Raw genomic sequence first — 21,681 nt, forward strand, 5'->3', positions numbered from 1 at the left:
GTAGAGAACCTTTCATGGGAGACATGCAGAGTGTACTTTACAGGATAATGACCTAGCAAGACGCATGAGGTACAATAAAGATCTAGCTGAAGTTTTTAGGTCACATACTTAAAGTTGAAAAGCCTATAAAATACTGAGGGAGAGGGAGAAGTTTTTCCCTTCAGCATTTTAGGGAATAATAAATACATTTTATTCACTTCCCCCACCTTGGTAACTTCTAACAATGTCTCAATGCCTGGGTCTGTGGTAGATGTTACCCGTTACCTGACTTATAGACCAGCCTATTCAGTTGTAATTTGTTGGTTTATAACACACTGTCTACCAAAACAATGTGTAAGTATGTTTCCTGTTTGCTCTAACAAAATGGTGCCAGTTCTTTAGCCTTCAAGGTTTAAAGTAACTCATGGTTTCCACCTCCTTATAACTTGAGCTAAATGCTCTTCCTTACACCATTTATTAAAAATAATGTTATCATAGGTACTAGTATATTTTTAAATGAATATTTCTATAGATTTCATGGCCACACTAATGAATTTATGTGGTAGCCTGTTTTTAACATTCTATATATATTGTCTTAGAGTCAGCAAAGCTAAATTTTAGTACTTGCTCCCAGTTGTTAGTGGGTAACCCTGGGCAAGCTAGTGACTGACCTCTGTGCCTTCTTTTCCTTACCTTTAAAATGGCCTACTCCTAAGCAAATGAGTCAAAGAGATGGTCTTTCAGGGTGTTAAGTATTTCCCCATCCCATTTCTAAGAGCACTTGGGAGTTTTGTCAGTCGAGTTTAAGGCTTTCACTTTGATGCTGTATAGCATCAGTCTTGATATACTATGTCTCCCTGACTCCAAACCCAGGGCTCTGTTCACTATACCATCTTGGGTTTCAAACAGGAGTTACTGAAATGTTCTCTGTATCATAGGCATTTATGGTGATATACAAGCAACAATGGAAATATATTTAAACTCTCCCTCATATCTAAATAAATTTTTCCTAACACGTCTTCTGGAAAGTGAGAGTTAGTAATATCTCACTTAGAAGATCACTAATCCCACAAGTCCATTTCTCCAGAAAAGAGCCAAAAACCCAAGGAACTTGGAATACAGTATTCCAGAAGGTAGTGGAATAGATCTTTAATGAGATAGAGGATTTCCAAGCATATCTAATTAAAAGACTATAGATTCATAGATGAAGAGCTGAAAAAATTCAGTGTTTAAAAACGTTTTTATAAATGAAATAAGAGTGTTATAAGAAAAAAATGGAAAAGAAATGGGAGTTCTGGAAGAAAGAATTGAAAGAAATTAATGGTTTAGCACAGGAGATATAAAACCTTACCCAAGAAAACAAATCACTGAAAAATCTGAATTAACCAAATACAGGCCAAGGAATCTTAGGAAAACATCAGGAAATCTTAAAAACAAATAAAAAGACTGAAAAATAGAAGAAAATGAAAGTATAAAGTATCTCATTGCAACAACAAAAAAATGACCTGGAAAAGAGATTAATAAGAAGAAAAAATGGAAGAATCATTGGACTATCTAAAGACTGTAACCAGAAAAAGAACCTAGACATCCTCTTTCAAGGCCTGAGAACTAGAGGGCAAAGTGGAAATAAAGAGAACCCACTGCTCACCCCCTGAAAGAAACCCAGGAGCTTTATAGTCAAATCTCAAACGTTTAGGTAAAAACAAGCAAAAAAAACGTGTACTGCAAGGAGCCAGAAAAAAAAAATTGCAGTACCAGTGAGTCCCGATAAGCATCACACAATTTAGCAGCCACCACAATAAAGGAGCAGAGAGCTTGGAATATATTCCAGAAGGCAGAGACCAAGAATAAATTAATTACCCAGAAAAACTGAGCATAATCCTACATGGGGGAAATGGACTTCTAAGGTTTCCTGATGAAATAAACAGAACTGCATAGAAACTTTGAAGTTCAAATACAGGAGTTAAGGGAAACATAAAAGAAATATAGACACAAATAGACAGTGGTAAGGGACTAAACATAAAGTGCTTATATTCTGTCATTAACAGGGGTCATAGAGGGAGTCTAATTAGAAGGTTTAGTGATTCTATTATGTCATGTTGATCTTAAAAGAAGAATGAAAAGAGAGAGGAAGAAAGAAGATTAGGGAAAATCTAGCATAATTGGGGTATGCAAGGAGAAGGCTGTTCAAACACGGAGGAGCAGGGTGCAGCTGACACTTGGACCTCACCCTCGTCTGAACTGGTCAAAGGAGGAAAGAATACACACACACCAGTTGGATACATTTCATTCTGCAGGGAAATAGGAGGAAAGGGGAGAAAGGAAAAGGGAGGGAGAGAGAAAATTAGAGAGAAGGTAGTTTAAGAGACAGGTTAGTCCTAAGCAAAACAAACTCTAAGAATGTACAAAAATATTTATAGTTTATTTTTGATTGTTTGAGGTGGCAAAGAATTGGAATCTGAGGGTAGTGCCTATCATTTGAGGAATAGTTGAACAAATTATATAGCTATAAAATACTATTGTGCTATAAGAAATGATAAACAGAATAATTTCAGAGAAATCTGGGAAGACTTGTAGGAATTGATGAAGAGTAAATTGAGCAGAATCTCAAGAACAATTTAGATGACAACATCCCAGTAAAGGTAAACAACTTTGAAAGACAAGGACTGTGATCAGCACAAAGACTTAACTAGTGTTTCAGAGGAATGATGAAGCATGCTACCAGTTAGATAGATGCATAGATATATAGATAGATACTTAGGTAGGTAGGTAGTAGGTAGATAGCTAGATACATAGATGCATAGATACATAGATAGATAGATACATAGGAAGGAAGGAAGGAAGGAAGGAAGGAAGGAAGGAAGGAAGGAAGGAAGGAAGGAAGGAAGGAAGGAAGGAAGGAAAGCATGGACAGTGTGGAAATTTGTAACAGTGACTTTGTTTTTCTTCTGTTCTCAGTTGGGGGGAGGGAGTGTACCAGTAAGCACCCCAACATAAAGGCGGGCCTGCTATCAAAGGTTCTTTGATCTGCTTTTCTAAAAGGAAAGGCAACTTTTGAGGAGTTAACAATCTCCTTTAATCAAACACAGTGTCATTCAGGAAATCAACAGACAGCTCTTCCAAACTGTCTGACATAAGCAATGCATATTTCACAGATCAACAGACAGGTCCAACTGTCTGACCATAGTTGCCAGAGAGGGAAGCACCAACATCTGGGTTTTCAAAGCTGGTCTGCTTAGCGGGTTCTAGCACACAAACCCTCCAAAATCTAAGCCCCAAAGTAAAACCTCACCCTCAGAGTACTTTTACCTTTTTTAGAACCAGAGGGCATCCCATTCTTTGAGAATCAGTACCTCATTAACAAAAGATGTGGACCTTTCTTCCCTAATCAAACTCCCCTTAATTGCCTGGCCCATTAATGGGTGGGGAAGATCTTTAATCACATTAACAATACAAGTACACAGACTGTTTCTAGTTAAAGAAACTCTTATTTCTGTACTTTACTTCTAGTAAAGACTCTTGGTTGATAAAGGCAAGATTCAGTAAGAGGTATTTTATTATGGTAAAACAAAAACAGCCAAAGATTCCACTTTGCTGCCATCACAGGGAGGTGGGAGGGAGACAGAATAGATTTTTGCTAAATAAAAAAAGAAAATTTAATCAAAAATAAACGTGCAAACCTGTTACATATATTATTATTATTATTATTATATATTATGACACCTAAGTAGTATAGTGGATAGAGTGCTGGAATTTGAGTCAGAAAGATCTGAGTTCAGATTCTCCCTCCAACACTCAGTAACTGTGTGACTCTAGATAAGTCACTTAACCTCTTAGCCTCAGTTTCCACATCTGTAAAATGGGGTTGATAATCATATTTATCAACACCTATCTCAGTAGTAACACCATCTACTTGTGAGGCTCAAGTAACATATGCAAAGTTCTTTGCAAACTTTAAAACATTATATAGATGCTACCTGTTATTATTAGCTATCTGTGGTAACTGGATGTACTTAATGACACATTCCTCAGGTTTATGTAGGGAGGGGGAGATCTGGAAAGTATATTTGAGAGGAATGAAAAGATCTTTTTCAGAAATAGCTTTAAGATACTAAATTAAAAAAGGACAGAAATGCATTGGTTTCTGAAAGGATGAGGAGGCTGAAAGAGATAACATGCTTACTTCTCTGTTTGTTTGATATTACTGGTATTAGTCATTTTGAAGTCCAAGCCACGTTCTAATTCAGTTCAAAGTTTAGAAAGCATTTTTTTAAATGTTCCAGTAGTGAGTCTTTAATAGGAAAGATGACATCAATAAAAGAGATGAATATGTTCTAAAACTTGTACTTTAAGGTAAAAATGTAATGATGTTGTCTTATATCTGATATTTTATTTGACTGATTCAGTTTAGGGCCTAGAATGAATGGAAGTAAAGAAAGGTAGTCAAAGAGCAACAAAGCAAATTCCTAAGAAAACGTACACAGCTAACCTTTAAGGCTCTGATCTTCAGCTGGTGCTAAAACTACTTTTGAAAAACCAGAATGAACATAATTTTCTCCCCCTGCTATATTCTGCCAACCACCCTGATGGAAAGCAAAAAAGGAAAAAAATGTTTGTAACAAATATACATAGTCAAGCAGAAATGATCCCCACATTGTCCACTTTGTAAAATATATGTCTCAGTCTGTACCTTGAGGCCATTGGCTGTCAGGAAGCGGGTTGCCTGCTTCTTTATTTTATCATGAGTCCTCTATGTTCACGATTGGTCATTTCATTGATGAATTCTTAGGTCACTTGAAGTTGTTTATCTTTATAACGCTATTTTATACATATATAGTTCTCCTGGCTCTACATCAGTTTGTACAAGTCTTCCCCAATTTCTCTGAAATTTTGTCTTTCATCATTTCTTATAGCTTAAGACTATTCCATTACTTACCATATACTGTAATTTATTCAGTCATTTCCCGGTTGATGACCCCTTCATCTCTAGTTCTTTGCCACCACAAAAAGAACTCCTATAAACATTGTTGTACTTCAGGGTCCTTTTTTCTTTTCTTTTGATCTCTGTGGGATATAGTCTTTGTAGTGATACTGCTTTTCCGAATGGCTGTACCCATTCATAGTTTCACCAATAATACATTAACATACCTGCTTCCTCACTGCCCTTCCAACATTTGTCATTTGCTTTGTCAGCTTTGTCGATCAGATAGAAAGGAGCTGGAACCTTGTAGTTCGTTAATTATTAATGATTTGGAATATTTTCATGTAGCTATCTTCTGAAAATGACCTGTTCATATTCTTTGATCCTTTATCAGTTGGGGAATGGCTCTTATTAAAATTCTGTGTGTGGTTCTCCCCACTCCCGTCTTGTTCTATCTTGTCAAAGAATCCTGGATTTGGTGGGAGACCTCAGCCATCACCTAGTCCGGCAGCCTTGCTCCTTCACAGATGCTGAATGACTTTTACAAAGTCACCGGGCTGCTCAGTTGTGGGACAAGTTCTGTAAGTCCGTGTCTCCTGATTTCCTGGTGCAGAGTTCTTTTGCTGCCAGCTGCTGACGGATTTGATTCAGTTCAGCTCCATAAGCTTTTATTGCCTATTGTGTACAATACATTATGTTAAGCCCCAGAGGTCCAGAGATCAAAAATGTAAAAAGTCACTGGCCCCAAAGGATTGTGGAAGCACAGACAAGGGAATCCTACAGGTATGTGGATAAATATCGACTAGATCCGTTAAATTGGGAGGGGCCCTAATAAAGGAGAAGAGAAAGCTTTAGGGGGTATTCCCTGTGCTAAATTATGCCTTGAAGGAAACTCAGGGTTCTGAGAGACTGAGGTGAGGAGGGAATGCATTCCAAGCATGAATGTAAGAAATGGAATGCTTAGTTCAGAGAACAGAAAATAGGTCATTGGGACAGAAACATTAAGAGGAAATCATGTGGAATAGGAGCAGGCTAGAGCTCGTTGTGAAGGAAGCTGAGCAATTTGTGTCTTATTTATCCCAGACAAAAGAGAGAACCACATTCTTGAATGGAGGAGGGACATGGGCAGACTTGGCTTTATTTGGACCCCATTTCGGGTTGTTTTTGGCAGCACAGAAGTTTGATTGAAGTGGGGAGAGGCAAGGGACCTGAAATAAGGTACTGGTCATGTGAATGGAGACAGACAGATACAAGAGAATCAGTTAAATTCACTAAGCAAGGGAAGGGAATGACTCTGAGAAGACAAAACTCAGTGAATGCAGAGGCATAGATTAAGCACCTACTGTGTATGGGCCATTGGGCAGTTGCTGGGGGTACAAAAGAAAGGCAGAAGCAATCCCTGTCTGAAGGAGCTCAGAATCTAATGGGGGAGAGGTATGTAAGCAACCATGTACAAACTAGATATGTGCAGTTTCACAAACATTCCTGATAGCACCTTATTGGAGAAGAATAGTTATTATTATTGGCTTATATGAGCATAATAGCCACGTCTGCATGTAAGAAACTGTATACTTCTTTAGAAAAAGCTTCAATAGTGTATTTCAAACCTTGTCCCAATTTTTCAGAGTGAAACAAAGAACTCCCATTTTGAGAGAGCTCAAAGAACGGTGGAAGACTCGAAATTGGATGTCAGGACAAAGGCTGGGTCTGGTTTACTCTTCACTCTGGGGGATGTGAAGCAAATCTTATCAGCAAGTTGGGCCCAGAGGATCCATCTCTGTTGCCTTTACGACCTGAATGCTTTTGATTTGCTCTTTCTCTTGGCAGTTGTGCCTTGAGGCAGTTATTCTAGGGATGAACAGGCCAGTGACTAAACTAGCCAACCATCTAAACTCCAACATCAGATATTGGGGAGAGGTGCCTATACGTGGGCAAGCATGGTGTTTTAACTACTCCACTATTTGTGAAGTATAAATCATTTGGTATTATAGAAATGGCAGTGATGTAAAGGCATAATTTGTGGTCCATTCTTTGTTGTGTACTTGGCTAGCCAGGCTTACGACTGAATTCCTGCATCCCTGATAATAAGAATGCCTTATATTATTTTACCGTTTCTAGCAATCTCTCAGGTGCTACCTTATTTAATCCCCAAAGCTTCCCTGTGAGGTAGGCAGAACAAATGTTAATATTCCAGTTTTACAGATGAGGAAACAAAGAGTCAGAGAAATTAAGTAATTTATCCCACAAGAAACAAACAGTAACTAGGTAGTACATTTTAATGTTTATGTCATAAATGCAGCTTTTGGGGAATAAGCCAGTTGTTTTTTTCTAATAAACAGGTTAAATTTTGAATACTCTTGTATGGTGTGTTTTAGTAGAAAGAGCCAAAGATCAGGATTCAAGATCTAGGTTCTAATCTACACTCTGATGCTAACAAGCTGCTGTGTGAACTTGAGCAAGTTGTTCGACCAAGCTGAGCCTTGATTTCCTCTTCATGTAACATGAAACAATCTACATTAGAGGAGATTTCAAAGGTCCCTTCCCAATTAAAAAGGATTGTTTTCTTTGATGCCTCTTTTGACATGTGAATACAGGTGCAGGTGGGGTTAGTACAGGAGAATTTCTTGGGGAGGTTGCATCTTAAAGAAGTCCTTTGGAAAGAAGAAAATGATAAAGCCAAGAGGAAGTGTAAAGGCCTTCTAGGTGGTGGGGAAATGGTGAGGTTGTGAAGCTGGAGGAGAACTAGTCACGTGCAAAGCATCCAATCCATTGCAGAGAGTCCCAGTTAAAGTGTGACCAGGTGATTAAGGATGACTCAGCCCCTTCAGAGACAGCTGGTTAGACGGTGCTCCAGAATCTTCCTCTGGCATGACAAGCAATTGGAAGTTACCACAGGCTTCTAAGAAGAGGAAATGTGAATTTCTACAAGGAAATCTGAGGACAGTGATTCTAACTACTGTCTGTACATAGCACTTAAACCAGAATTTCTCATGACAGGGTAAGCCTGGCTATACTGGAGGAAGGATTTTTTTTCCTCACTCTTTTAGATTTTAGTCCCCATCCCAGAAAAGTAATAAAACCTGAGAGCACAATCACTCCATGGCCCTGCCACCCCAGGATACGGAGAATCTCACAAGCACAAACTTATGATGTCACAGAGGAAATCTTATTAAAAATGAGATCAAAGAGAACCACTCTGATAAGGGACCGATAGCCCCAGAATCAATTAGACAGCTTCTGTTAAGCTCCTGATAAGGGTCAGGCCCTGTGCTCGGTGCTGAAGGGGCAAGACCAAAGGCAAGATGCTCGTCCAGATGGCTCCTGTTCAGCTAGAGGGTTACACCATAGACAGTCACGAATGAGACACATGCAGAGTAAGAACAGTCACTTTAGGAAGGGTGCTGACAACAGGAAAAACCTGAACTACCCAGAGGACCCCGGCTTCTTCCTCTTTCCCTCCCTTCTTCCACCTGCAGATCCATGGCTCTATCCCTTAAAATGGGGGAGAGGAGTTCCTTTGCAGCATCTTCCTACTATTTAACATTCATTAAATGCATACTATGTGCCTGGCACCATGCCAGGTACGGGGTCTGTTTCATCACTACCTGGTATCATTGTGTTTCTCCTGTGGTTCTCCAGGCTTTTGGAGATGGAGGCAGAACAACCCACTCTGTCCCTCCTTTCTTTTCTCATTTACTGTCTTCTTATCATTGTTCTGCAGCAGACTCCGAGAGAGAGAGAGAGAGAGAGAGAGAGAGAGAGAGAGAGAGAGATTGTCTATGCACATGATTATGTGCATAGAGTACATATCTATACATGTGTATGTATTTATGTATATGTGTGTGTGTGTGTGTATGGTACACACATAGATAGGTATAGATACATGTATATCCTCCTGGATGTCCTATAAGCATCTTAAATTCACCATATCTAAAACAGGGCTCGTCCTCTTCCCTCCACCCCACTGTTCCCAAGTCTCTTTCCGTTGTTGAAGGTGCCCTCATCCCCATCACCCAAGCTCACAGCCTCTGGTATCTGGCCCCTTTTTTTCACTTAGACAGTGCTCACCCTGCTCACCCTGTCCTCCTCACCACAGCCCTGGATGAATATGGAAATAGCCTCCTGCTTAGTCTCCCTGCCTCAAGCATGCGCTCTCTCTGGTCCATCCTCGACTCAGATCTAGGTGAGTTCCTTACAGTGTACATCTGACCATGTCAGTCCTTCCCAGTCACCTCCGGGGCTCTTTCCAGGATCAATAACAGTGTTCTCTTTGCCATTTGAAGTTTTTTATTGTCTGACCACTTCCCACTTTTCCAGTGTCCTTACTTGTTATTCTCCTCCTTGATTACACTTTCTTCTCACATGGCTCTCTAGTTGCCAACTCTAGCCTAGAACACCCTCCCTCCTCAGTGCTACTGTCTTGCTTTGATTTCAAGGATTCAGTTCAAATACTACCTAGTACTGCCCCTCCCCCTCCCGCCAGGTCTTCATTCTAACATCCCTTTCTGACGCTGTGCGTATCATATGTGCATTGTTACTGGAACATTGTCTTCCCCAGTAGATAAGGAGCCTCTTGAACATAGGGACCGTGACTTTTCCCCTCTATATTCCCAGCCCATAATATGGTACCTAATACACAGAAGGGGCTTAATAGTTGCAGTATTGACTGACTCACTGACTCAGTTGGTGCACCCATCAATTACCTTACATCCCTTCAGGGAAGAACCCTATCCATTCTGGGAAAGGGAGAAGGAATCATGGTACCAGTGCCAGGAAAATCGCTCTAGTATAGCTTGTGAGTAAGAGAGTGCCTAGGAACCTATTACAGTAGGTCAGACAGGAGTTGATTAGGACCTATGCCAGGCACCATGACTGTGGAAATTAAAAGAAAAAAGCATTTTAGTAAAAATAATATTAATAATAGCTAGCATTTATATAAAACTTTAATGTTTGCAAAGTGCTTTACAAATGCCTTATTTTATTTTCACAATGACAGTAGGAGGTTGGTGTTATTATCCCTTTTATAGATGGCTCTGAATTCACAGAGAGATCTTGGCCTTTTTAAGCTAAGGTCTTAAACAGGTCTCAGTTTAACTGAGGCAGCATCCATTCAGTGATTAAGGCTAGGTAAGAAATGAGGCAGAAAATAGCCTCTTTACCTCATTTGAAAAAAAATCAATCTGGGAGGGTTTCTGGGCAAAACAGAAGTAATTGCTGTTTCCATTCATTTTGAGCCAGTAGGGACCCAAACGATGACACAGTGGACTTGACCTGGAACCTATTATTGGCCAGAGTGATATGGGTTTAAAGTATAGTCCTTAAGAAAGTAATCTAGTCTGCAAATCCCAAGACGTAGTGCAAGGTTTCAGTGATCAAAATTTGCATTCCTTTGGGCAGAGCATCTGCAGTTAAGGGTACTATACCCTATGTGGACAGAGGGAAGGGAAGGGAAGAGAATTTTGAAAAATAAGCCTTAAGACAAATTGGTAGAATTTGATAATAGCCTGTAAGGGAGTGAAGGAAATAAAATAGTTAAAGATAAATCTACAATTACAATTCTGGGAGTCAGAATAGAAGATATGGTGGAAGCATTAAAAATGGGAATGATAATGGCATGAGGTAAAGAATGAACCTTGTTTGAGGAATATTTCCCCTAGCTTCCATTGTCCAGAACTCTAGGTCATCGCACCTGGAAAGGTTGCTACAGCTATTGAGTAATAGAAAATGAGAAAGAATATAGGATAGAAAAGGATTATAAAGAGATATGTCCTATAAGTAGCATTGCCACTATTTTCTTTAATTTTCAAAAGGAAATATTGTACTATCAACATTTGGGATGATTTGCCTTCCTTAAATGAAATACTGAAACAATATGTTATCTTGCAAAAATGCATAAAGGTGCTGTTCCAAAGGTAGCCTTGTCTTAGTGATAGATGTGAGAAGGCTGGCTGTGTGTTGTAAAGTCTTTGTAGTGTGACCCTTTTGGTTTTTGACATGGTTTTTCCAAAGCCCATTTATCCATTTTCGAAAGGCTCTTCGTACTGCTCTTTATTTGGTAAGCTGGCATTAGAGTGCCCAGCTTTCCCCAGAGAAGGTGCAGTATCAAGCACCAAGTCATGAGATGGCTTTTATGAGAGTTGGTGTTTTTTCTCCAATATATAAGACGTCATTTCATCAGACAAACAGCCATTTGAGTATCTGGTATGTCAAAACTGTGTGCTACATGCTATGTGTGAGGCACAGTTCCTGGGACTCTACAGGTTATTGCTAGTGTGGCTTAAAGCTTCGGGGCCCGCTAGGATGGCTTGCAGGTCAGTGGGGCTCAGAAGAAGGGCTGGGGGAGGAATAGGTCTGCACTTGGCCCTTGCAACATCTCCTCTCAGCGTGGGAGATAAAAGTGATGGAGAAGGCAAAAAAAATCTGCATCCCTAATAGTCTGTGTGTCCCTAGGACACAGACTTTGTTCCATGACTAGCCACATGTAAGCCCCTTCACATTTATTCTTAGCTTCTCTTTTCCTTCTAGGACTTTGCTTTTTGGTAGAATGCCTTTGATCTGGACCCATTCCCTAAAAATAAGATTTTGTGGAAGCTTTGTTTTCAGTACCTTGAAGAGGAGGCTCCCAAGCAGATGTTAAGAAGTTTTAAAGATGAATGCAGTCTCATCTCCTCCCACAAATGTGATGGTGGGAGAAACTGCCTCCTTCAGCAGCTGTCCCACCTCTCTTGGAGTGAAGGAGAGGTCATGTGATTGGGCAGCAAGGGGGTTTTTCTAGAACTGGGGCCTTAAGGCAGTGGTCTCTCCTGAAACCTCAGACCGGGCCATGTTGATCTGACAGCCCCAGATCCTTCTCCCCATGCTGAGTGTGAGCAAGGGGCTCGTGTGCCCAGGCAGTGTCCAGGATCACACCATCATGACTCACTGTCCTAGAGACTCAGCACCATCAAATATGTGACCCAGCATCCCAAAAGAAGGATGTTGGAACCCGAGATTAAATTTTCTGACAGAAAAGAAGTGTTTTCATAAGTCAAATTTAAAAGGGCACAACACCTGGGATCAGGAAAACCAGAGTTCAAATCCAGCCTCAACCACTTCTTAGTTGTGTGACCCAATGCAAGTCACTTGAGCACTGTTTGCCCCAGTTTGCTCCACTGTAAAAAGGAGATAGTAGCATTTGCCTCCCAGGGTTGTTGTAAGGATCAGATGAGATACTCGTGAAGCACTTAGTACAGTGCCCAGCAAGATCTTTATTTTTATTTTTATTATTATCATGTTCCTCATAGTAAGCACTTGTTAAATGCTTATCTGTCTGTTCCTCTGTATGTCTGTCTAGTTTGTCACATCCCAGGCAGCTGCCTATCTTTCCTTCCCTTAGACCTGACTCTAGCGTTAAAGATCCCCAGCAAGTCTGACGATACGAGGAAAGGTCAGAAAGATGAGTTTGTCAGCAGGCATGTTCTGTGTGCCTGTAGGGCCATGAGAGACAGAGGTGCCAAGCTAGAGAGCATTTTTGCTTTGTAATGAACAAAAGGTAAAGAAACTCTGAAATCTTTAATTGAGAGACCTAGGATTTTCACTTGTCACTGCGTGCATTATTGAGAATCATTTCATACAGTCATTCCATCAAGTCTCTTCTGAAAATTTATAGGGGCTGAAGTACTCATTAGTGTTTGGGGGATGATGGAAACTAGGACAGATGAACCATGCACCGAAAACCGTATCTACCACATCTATCTATATATATATATGTATATGTGTATGCATGTTCATGTATGTATATACATGCATATACCTGTGTGTATATACGTATGTATATATTTACATATATACATAAGGAGAGAGTTAAGTTAACATTTGGAAATGTGATTTTAAAACTATTGTCTAGCAATGTGTACATTTTATTATTCCATACCCTTTCCATATGTCAGTGACATTAATGTCAATGAAGCTATCTTGTGAGTTCTTGACACGATCAGTCATACTTCATCCATCAGTCACTCAGAATTTCTGGTGATTCATTATTGCTTCTTTACCTTTTCTTTCAGGACAGAGCACTAAGAACATCAGTTCATCTCCAAGCATTGACAGCTTGCCTGGGGGAAGGGAATTCACAGGCTCTCCCCCCTTGTCTGCTACCAAGAAGGACTCTTTCTTTAGCACCATCTCCCGTTCCCGCTCTCACAGCAAAACCATGGGCAGAAAAGAATCTGTAAGTACCTGGTAACAAGTCTGGGTGTTTTGTCATGGAAAACTGAGGAACATATCTCATAGTTTCATTAATTAATCTTTCTTTTGTGTCCTTGTGTAAAAAAGAAAAAATTTAGAAAAATATCATGGCCCAAAATGAACTGCTTCACAAAAAGTATCATTTGTGGAGGGTACATTGATGCCTTTTCATAAGAGACTGAGTTTTTCCAAACTTTGGGGGCCAAATATTACCATAGAAAAACCAACAGCCTTTCGATCAGCAGTGGGATAGAATGATCAATAAAAAGTAGCCATTTTGACATGATTAAAACAGGATAAACAAACTTTCCTGGCTTCATTATGGTGTATTTACAGATTCTTGGAGCATGCTGCTCCCGAGGACGTATCTAAAGGACTTAGGCTGCACTAGAAACAGGGTTGGTTTTGGAACCATTGATAAACTGACTGTACAAGGAAAGCCTTTCAGGTGACTCCAGTGTGTGACCCGTCGGTGCTCAGTCTTCTCTGTGACATGTTCATCAGCCCTTTCAGCTGATGCACAAGGGAAAGTAAAGCTTAGAGCAAAAAGAAGAAAATGTGAAGATGCAGAAAAAGCCAATAAGAAGTAGGTGCGTGCTGTTAGGCCTTTAAGACTGACACTGCTCCTTTCCCAAATAAAGGTTTTAGTGCTCTCGAAGTTAAATTTTGCTGGGCAAGTTAGGTAGCCTACCTGAATAGTCAAGATACCTTACCGAAAGGGAGGGAACTGAAAAAGTACATCTTTTGAGATGCTTCCAAAAGCTTTGATCCTCTGAGTTTCTGATTTTAAAAGAAAACAGTGTCAGCTTTTCCATGGAATGCACATATACCAAGACAAGAAAGCAATGTCAGCTTTTCCATGGAATGCACATATACCAAGTTGAAGAATAAATCAATCTGTTGTCCTACTTTCTTTTCCTACCCACATAAAGCTTCTTTAAGATCTCTTGCCATTTAAACCAAGATTTTAATTGGTTCTGATTTTCTTTTTTATCACAAGGGTTTCTCTGTAGCTAAATGTTTTTCTTTATTGTTTAGTATAGAAGAAATTAAATCCAGGATTTTGTTTTCTAGGATTCTATTTTAGTTAGCCATTCATCAGTCCAATAAGTATTTTTTAGTATTGTTATCACATTTAGTCATGTTATACAAATGTCAAATTTCTAAGAATATCTTTACTAAGAAGCAAATAGAATGAAAGGAAAAGGTTAAGCAAATATCTAATGAATTTGGCATCTCAAAAGACAGATTTTTTTTAAGTACTTATGAAAATAGAAAAGGAGTTTAACTTGGAAGCACTGAATCTGAATTTAGCCGCTTAAGCTGTGTGACCTTGGATCAGTCACTTAATCTCTTTGGGCCTCAGTTTCCTTTTCTGTAAAATGAAGAGGTTAGGTTACCTTATCTCTGAGGTCCCATCATCTCCAGATCTATACTCCTAAATGCCAAGCTGTATGCTAGCCTATCCCTACCCTTAGGAAGCTAATTGTCCAGTAGAGGAAGCCAGGAATGAACATATCTAAAATTAAAGAAGGATACGTGACCTAAGTAGCAATTAAGGATAAAAGTAGAGGAGAATTCCCAGGGCAGTCTTAGTGAGTGGTGTAAGCAGTAAGTACTCTGTGTTCCCTACGAAGGTGGGAACTGGCTGGGCTATGAAATCTCAAGGCTTAGCCCACTCTCCTTCTTCCTCTCCTGCTCCTGGAAATACCCCACCTCATGATAACCCTGAAGTAATTAGCTAGCTCGCAGCTGCTTTTCAACCATCCTTCCCTTCTTCAGGTTTACCCTTTGCTCAGTTTGCCAAAATATAGTTTTCTGAATTAATTCACATTAAAATGTGAATGACCATAATATTCACTAATAGCTTTCTGTGTTATCCTTTCTGGGAGTGGTTTGCATTTGGGAGAGCTGGTCTTGTTGCAGTGGCAGCAGCTCACACTTGATGAGCTTTCTCCAGTTTATAAAGCTGCATAGGTCATGTTGTGATCTCACCAAGAGGCTGCAGTGGGTGTGGATGGAGGCCATGTGGTTTATTCATTTGAACTGAGGGCATTCACTGCTGAGTGATGGAGGACCTCCTGAGTGACTGCAGACTGGTGACTTAATCCCTCTCTGGCATTCCTAGTACTGAGGGTATGATGCTATCTCAGAACTGAAATAAGGTTTGGAAGTCTAGAACCACCTAATAGAGCTGAGCCTTATTTCCAATATTAGTGCTTGTGTAAGATGGCTGACAGACATTCTGGACATCACTGCTGCCCTTCTCTGAAGAGATGCTTATAAATCAGTTAAGGCAGGCCTGGTTGAGAAGCACCATAGTGCCTCTGTACATGATGGCTACCAGTTTGTTGATAGTACCAGTTTCTCTTAACACTGTTGCGGTATAGATTTCCCCTAAGTTCCCTTCAATTTCTGAGATTCCTGTCAGCTTTAAACTGGAAGCTGGTTGCACAAATTTTGTTTTCCCCATTTGACAAATGAGGAAAGTAAGGATCAGAGAGAGTAAATGTCATCCCAAGATCTCCCAGCTGGGCCTAGCACCCAGGCCTTCTGACTGTCCACTACTCCAGATTGCCTCTCTCTGTATCCAGTCAGTCAACAAACATTTACCAGGCATTGTTATATGCACTGTGTGCTGGAGAGACACAGAGAAGAGTGACATAAATCTTGCCTCAGGGAGCTTACTTTCTAGTCAGGTCAAACACTGTGTGCCTGGACAGGTAAGCACACAATAGCCAATCTACAGAGAAGGCACTAGTGCCTGGGGGAATCAGAGTCAGGCCTGGGAGAGAGCCCGAACAGAGGCCCCAGGACTGGAAATGGAATGCCATATGTGAACAGCATTCAGAAGGCTAGTGCAACTTTATTTTGATGTGCATGAAGGGGACTGGAGTATAATAAGACTCAGTCATCAATCCAAAGGAATGAATTCCTGATAGTGGAGTTTCATACTCCTGTGGGAAGTGTGGACCAGGGGTAGCTAGGTGGCACAGTGGTTAAAGCCCTGTGCCTGGAATCAAGAAAACTTGAATTCAAATTTGGCCACAGACACTTACTAGCTGTGTGACCCTGGGCAAGTCACAACTCATTTTGTCTCAGTTTACTCATCTGTATGGGGATAAATAATTGTAAAGCACTTAGCATGGTGCCAAGCACATTGTAGGTGCTATATAAAAGTTAGCTATTAGCTGTTGTTTTCCAGACTGTTTTATATCATAACATGTAGGTGACTGCTGTTCTGTTTTTAGGTCAGCCTTCCAGTTACTGATTATCTGATTTTTTCCTCCATTCATCACTTTTAGACTCACAAAAATGCAAATTATGTGGAAAGTACTGATTATAATAGAACTCAGTATTGGTCCATTGAACCGAACTGCATGTTAACACTTTTAATATATTTAAATATAGAATTTTTCAGTTTGCAGATATTTTCTTACAATGTACCGATCTCTAATCAATCGCACTATCAGATGGAACTTAAATATGTGTTGCTGATACTTGAGTATCTTCCACATACTTAGTTTTAATAAATAAATGTTAAAGAAGAGGCTAGATTTCAGCAGTTTGTGTAGCTTCTTTCCAAATAGATTTTGATGTAAGGCCAAATTCAGATCAGATGCTTGAAATGTGGCCTTTTTAGTCCTCAACGTCAGATTCATCTTGGAGAGAGCAGAAGTGTTTGTTTTTACTGTGCCTGCCAGATCATTGGTTAATCTTGGGAAGGTCCACCATCTATCTTTTTGGAAGTATTGTTTCCTCGCATTCCCTCATACTCACATTGTTACAGTTCATCACGTCAAGGAAACATGATTATCAAAGAGAGTGTTATTTAAAAGCTTTCTTAGTTTGCCATGACATTTTAATTTGGCTTTCATAGATAAATATCTTTTATAAATATCTTTTTCCACCCATCTTTGTTTCAGTAAACATATTTTTCATGAAAATTGGTCTTCAAGAACTTGTAACAGTAAATGAACCCCTTGGCTTTAAACAAAAAGTAGTTTTATAAAGATGAAAAGGTATTTGTGGTGAATGATCACCTTGACAAAGTTGTGTCTTATATTTCTTTGCCCTCCTGATTATCATTTTCATCAAAAAAAGGTACTAAGAACCAAGTTGCATATCAGATCTTATTGGACAGAAAGATATGAACAATATTTTTAATTAATTAGAAACCATTAGAAATATGTACGGTAGCCAGCTGGAAATTGTGCCATTAATGGCCTACATTTCCTCCCCATGACCACAGTTCCCCATAAGGGGCAGTTCTGTGAAGCCACACAGAAGTTGTGAAGGAGCTCTGTCTTTTGTGTCCCCATCACAAATAACAAAAATAAGCCAAACTCTGCAGAATGGTCACATACAAGAATTATCATCATGGTTTCCAGCTGCCCTGTTCTACTTCTTTTCTCCACTCTGTGGCTTCCTCCCCATCTCCTTTTTCTCCTTTAAATCACTCTTTGCTGGTGTTTTATCTGCCTCCTGCCTTCTAACAAAATCATCCAAGACTAGACCTTACTTTATACTTTGAATCACAGATATAACTCTGGGAAGGTCCTTGGAAATCCCTGAGTTCAACTCCCTCTCTCTCTCCAGATGAGGAAACAAAGAAACAGGAAGGCTGAGAGTCACAGAGTTAATATTTGTCTGAGGCAGAACTCAAGTCTAGCCCTCTTCTCATCAGCCCCAATTACCTCTGTCAAATTGAACTCAAACAAATTTACAACTTGCTCTATTCAAAATTAGAGAAAACTTTCTTTCCTCTAATTTCAGATTAAAAGGCTGTATCTCATCTTAAAGGAATAGGGGATAATATTAGCATTAAGCTTACAAAAGTTTTGTTTTTAGTCCAAAGGACCTTCTTCTTTTAGGTAATATGAAACCAAGACTGATTGACTCAGAAGGTAACTTGCTTTAGTCATTAGAGAATGTAAAGTCTTTGAGAGAAAAGAACTGTCTCACTTGTATGTATGTATTCTCAGAAGGTAGCATGGTACCTTGTATCCAGTAAGTGCTTAATAAAGATACAAGATCCGTTTTGCACATAATGATTTTAAAATATCTACTGGGCATCCAGTTTGAATGTCCAAGAGGCAGTTGGAGATGTGAGATTGGAGGTCAACATAGAGTTGGGGCAGGAAAAGTAGATTGGGAAATCACCAGCAGAGATGGTATTTAAATCCATGGAGGATGAGGTCATCAAGGAAAGTAGAGAAGTAATCCCTTGTACCATGGCTTAAGAATATCAGGCACTTGCAACCCTTTCCCAGAGTGCTCTTCACCCACATGCTTATAACCATATGACATTAGAGATCGTAGAGGTCATTTAGCTCAAACCTTTCACTTTATAGATGAGGAAGCTATAGTGCATGGAGGAAAAGTGATATGTCCATCCTTTAAGGCCCAACTTAAATGCCACCTTTTCCACAAAATCTTCCCTCATCTCCCTGTCAATAGCAGTTTTCCCCTTGCACACATGTAAGTCTTTACTTTATACTTGTCTTACGTATTTGCCATAAAATATTGTGTATTACAGTTCTGCCTCTTATCTCCCTTTCTGAATGATATGAGAGCATGTACGCCCAGCACAGGGCCCTACACAGCATGAATGAGAACGTTTTTGTTGAGTGAATGATTGCTCTTTGGGGTCAACATGGAGACATGCCAGTCCTGTTTATAACCTTCACTACCAGGAGGCATGTTGTAAGGATGGACCTTTCAAGTTTGAACTTTATAGAGACATCTGTAGAGATACATCTGCTTACTAAAGATTTTCAACTGCTTTTAAAAGTGCCATATAATTCCAAGCTACCACCTGTGGGACCCAGGCCTCCACCAAACTTTCTGGCCGTCTCCACATATGCCACTAGCTCTCATGCCTTCCTCACCTGCCCTTATGGGTTATCTGCCCCCAGGAGAATGGAAGTTCCTTGAGGGTAGGAACCATCTGCTTGCTTGTATTTAGCACAGTACTTGGTACATAGTAAACATTTAACAAATGCTTTACCTAGATGTTTGTATTTAGATATGAGTAAACAGTGATTACAGAAACAAGCAGTAATCTTTTGTTTATTTTTTTTTAATTTTTTAAAATATTTATTTATTTTTAGTTTTCAACATTCATTTCCACAAAATTTTGAGTTCCAAATTTTCTCCCAATCTCTCCCCTCTCCCCACCCCAAGACACCATGCATTCTAATTACCCCTTGCCCCAATCTGCCCTTCCTTCTATCACCCCTGTCCCTTCCCTTATCCTGTTTTCTCATAGGGCAAGATAGATTTCTATACTCCATTACCTGTATTTTTTATTTCCCAGTTGCATGTAAAAACAATTTTTAACATTCATTTTTGAAACTTTGAGTTCCAACTTCTCTCCCTCCCTCCCCACCCATCCCCAGTGAGAAGGCAAACAATTCAATATAGGTTATACATGTGTAGTTATGCAAAAGACTTCCATAAAAGTCATGTTGTAAAAGACTAACTATATTTCCCTCCATTCCATCCTGCCCCTCATTTATTCAATTCTCTTTTGACCTAGTTGCTCCTCAAAAGTGCTTACTTCTAATTACCCCCTCCTCCCATTTGCCCTCCCTTCTATCATCCTTCCATACCCCACTTATCCCCTTCTCTCTTGCTCTCCTGTAGTGTAAGATAGATTTTCATGCCAAATTGAGTGTGCATGTTATTCCTTCCTTAAGCCAAATGTGATGAGAGTAAGATTTACTTTTTCCCTCTTACTTACCCCCTTTTCCCCCCATTGAAAAAGCTTTTTCTCACCTCTTTTATAAGAGATAATTTTCCCCATTCCATTTCTCCCTTTCTCCTCCCAATAAATTCCCCTCTCACCCCTTAATTTTATTTTTTTAGATATCATCCCTTCCTATTCAACTCATCCTGTGCCCTCAGTCTATATATATGTATATAATCCCTCCAGCCACCCAAATACTGAGAAAAGTCTCAAGAGTTACAAATATTATCTTTTCATGTAGGAATGTAAACACTTCAACTTTAGCAAGTCCTTTATGATTTCTCTTTCCTGTTTACCTTTTCATGCTTCTCTTGATTCTTGTGTTTGAAAGTCAGATTTTCTATTCAACTCTGGTCTTTTCATCAAGAATACTTGAAAGTCCTCTATTTCACTGGATAACCATTTTTTTCCCCTAAAATATTATACTCAGTTTTACTGGGTAAGTGATTCTTGATTTTAACCCTACCTAGCTCCTGTGACTTCTGGAATATCATATTCTAAGCCCTTCGATCCCTTAACGTAGAAGCTGCTAGATCTTGTCTTATCCTGATTTATTTCCACAATACTCAAATTGTTTATTTCTGGTTGCCTGTGATATTTTCTCCTTGACCTGGGAACTCTGGAATTTAGCTGCAGTATTCCTAGGAGTTTTTCTTTTGGGATCTCTTTCAGGAGGTAATCAGTGGATTCTTTCAATATTTATTTTACCCTCTGGTTCTAGAATATCAGGGCAGTTTTCCTTGATAATTTCATGAAAGATGATGTCTAAACTCTTTTTTTTGATCATGGCTTTCAGGTAGTCCTGTAATTTTTAAATTGTCTCTCCTGGATCTATTTTCCAGGTCAGTTGTTTTTCCAGTGAGATATTTCACATTGTCTGCTATTTTTTTCATTCCTTTGGTTTTGTTTTATAATTTCTGGATTTTTCATAAAGTCATTAGCTTCCTTCTGCTCCATTCTAATCTTTAAGGAGTTATTTTCATCAGTGAGCTTTTGGTCCTCCTTTTCCATCTGGCCAATTCTGCTTTTTAGGGCCTTCTTCTCCTCATTGGCTTTTTGGATCTCTTTTGCCATTTGAATTAGTCTATTTTTTAAAGAGTTATTTTCTTCAGCATTTTTTTGGGTCTCCTTTAACAAGCAGTTGACTTGTTTTTCATTTCTTGCATTGGTCTCATTTCTCTTCCCAATTTTTCCTCTGCTTCTCTTACTTGATTTCCAAAATCCTTTTTGAGCTCTTCCATGGCCTGAGACCAATTCATATTTTTCTTGGAGGTTTTGGATGGAGGAGCTTTGACTTTGTTTTCTCCTGTTTGTATGCTTTGGTCTTCCTTGTCACCAAAGTAAGATTCTAGAGGCTGATTCTTTTTTTGGTTTTTGCTCATTTCCCCAGCCATTTACTTGACTTTTGAGCTCTCTGTCAAGGTAGTTCTCTGCTTTCAGTGGGTTTGGGCGGTGTACTGTCAGCCACTCAATCCCCTCACAGTCTGTGGGCCAAGTGCTCCAGAAACAGTCACTGTCTCTGTGCCTGCTGCTGCTGTGGCTCTGGGATTCCTTTGTCCCTCCCCCCTCAGCTGCCCTAAGGCTGGGGTTGGACCACTCCACTCTCCTGCACTGCTCCCATAGACTTTTCCCAGTGACCTTCCAATTTATCTTCCATGTTTTGGGGTCACAAAGTCTAGAAACCACCACAGATGTGAAAGATTCAGTCTCCCCAAAGCCTGCTCAGGTGCTATCTGTGCCAGCCTGGCTCATGCTGGACTGTGCCCTGACCCCTTCGTGGTGTGATAGACACTTTCCTGAGACC

General features: G+C 39.7%; 1 protein-coding gene across 2 annotated transcripts in view; it reads left to right on the forward strand.

Moving 5' to 3' along the window:
- Positions 1 to 21,681, forward strand: part of TBC1D5 (TBC1 domain family member 5) — a 636,101-nt gene that overhangs the window by 562,936 nt on the left and 51,484 nt on the right. For both annotated transcript variants that reach the window (XM_072651232.1, XM_072651233.1), the window contains one exon: positions 12,946 to 13,109. In XM_072651232.1, the coding sequence (XP_072507333.1) occupies positions 12,946 to 13,109 (164 nt within the window). The remainder of the gene's footprint in view (positions 1 to 12,945; positions 13,110 to 21,681) is intronic.

The sequence above is a fragment of the Notamacropus eugenii genome, chromosome 3 (assembly GCF_028372415.1).
Source record: "Notamacropus eugenii isolate mMacEug1 chromosome 3, mMacEug1.pri_v2, whole genome shotgun sequence".
In the NCBI taxonomy this organism is placed as follows: Eukaryota; Metazoa; Chordata; class Mammalia; order Diprotodontia; family Macropodidae; genus Notamacropus; species Notamacropus eugenii.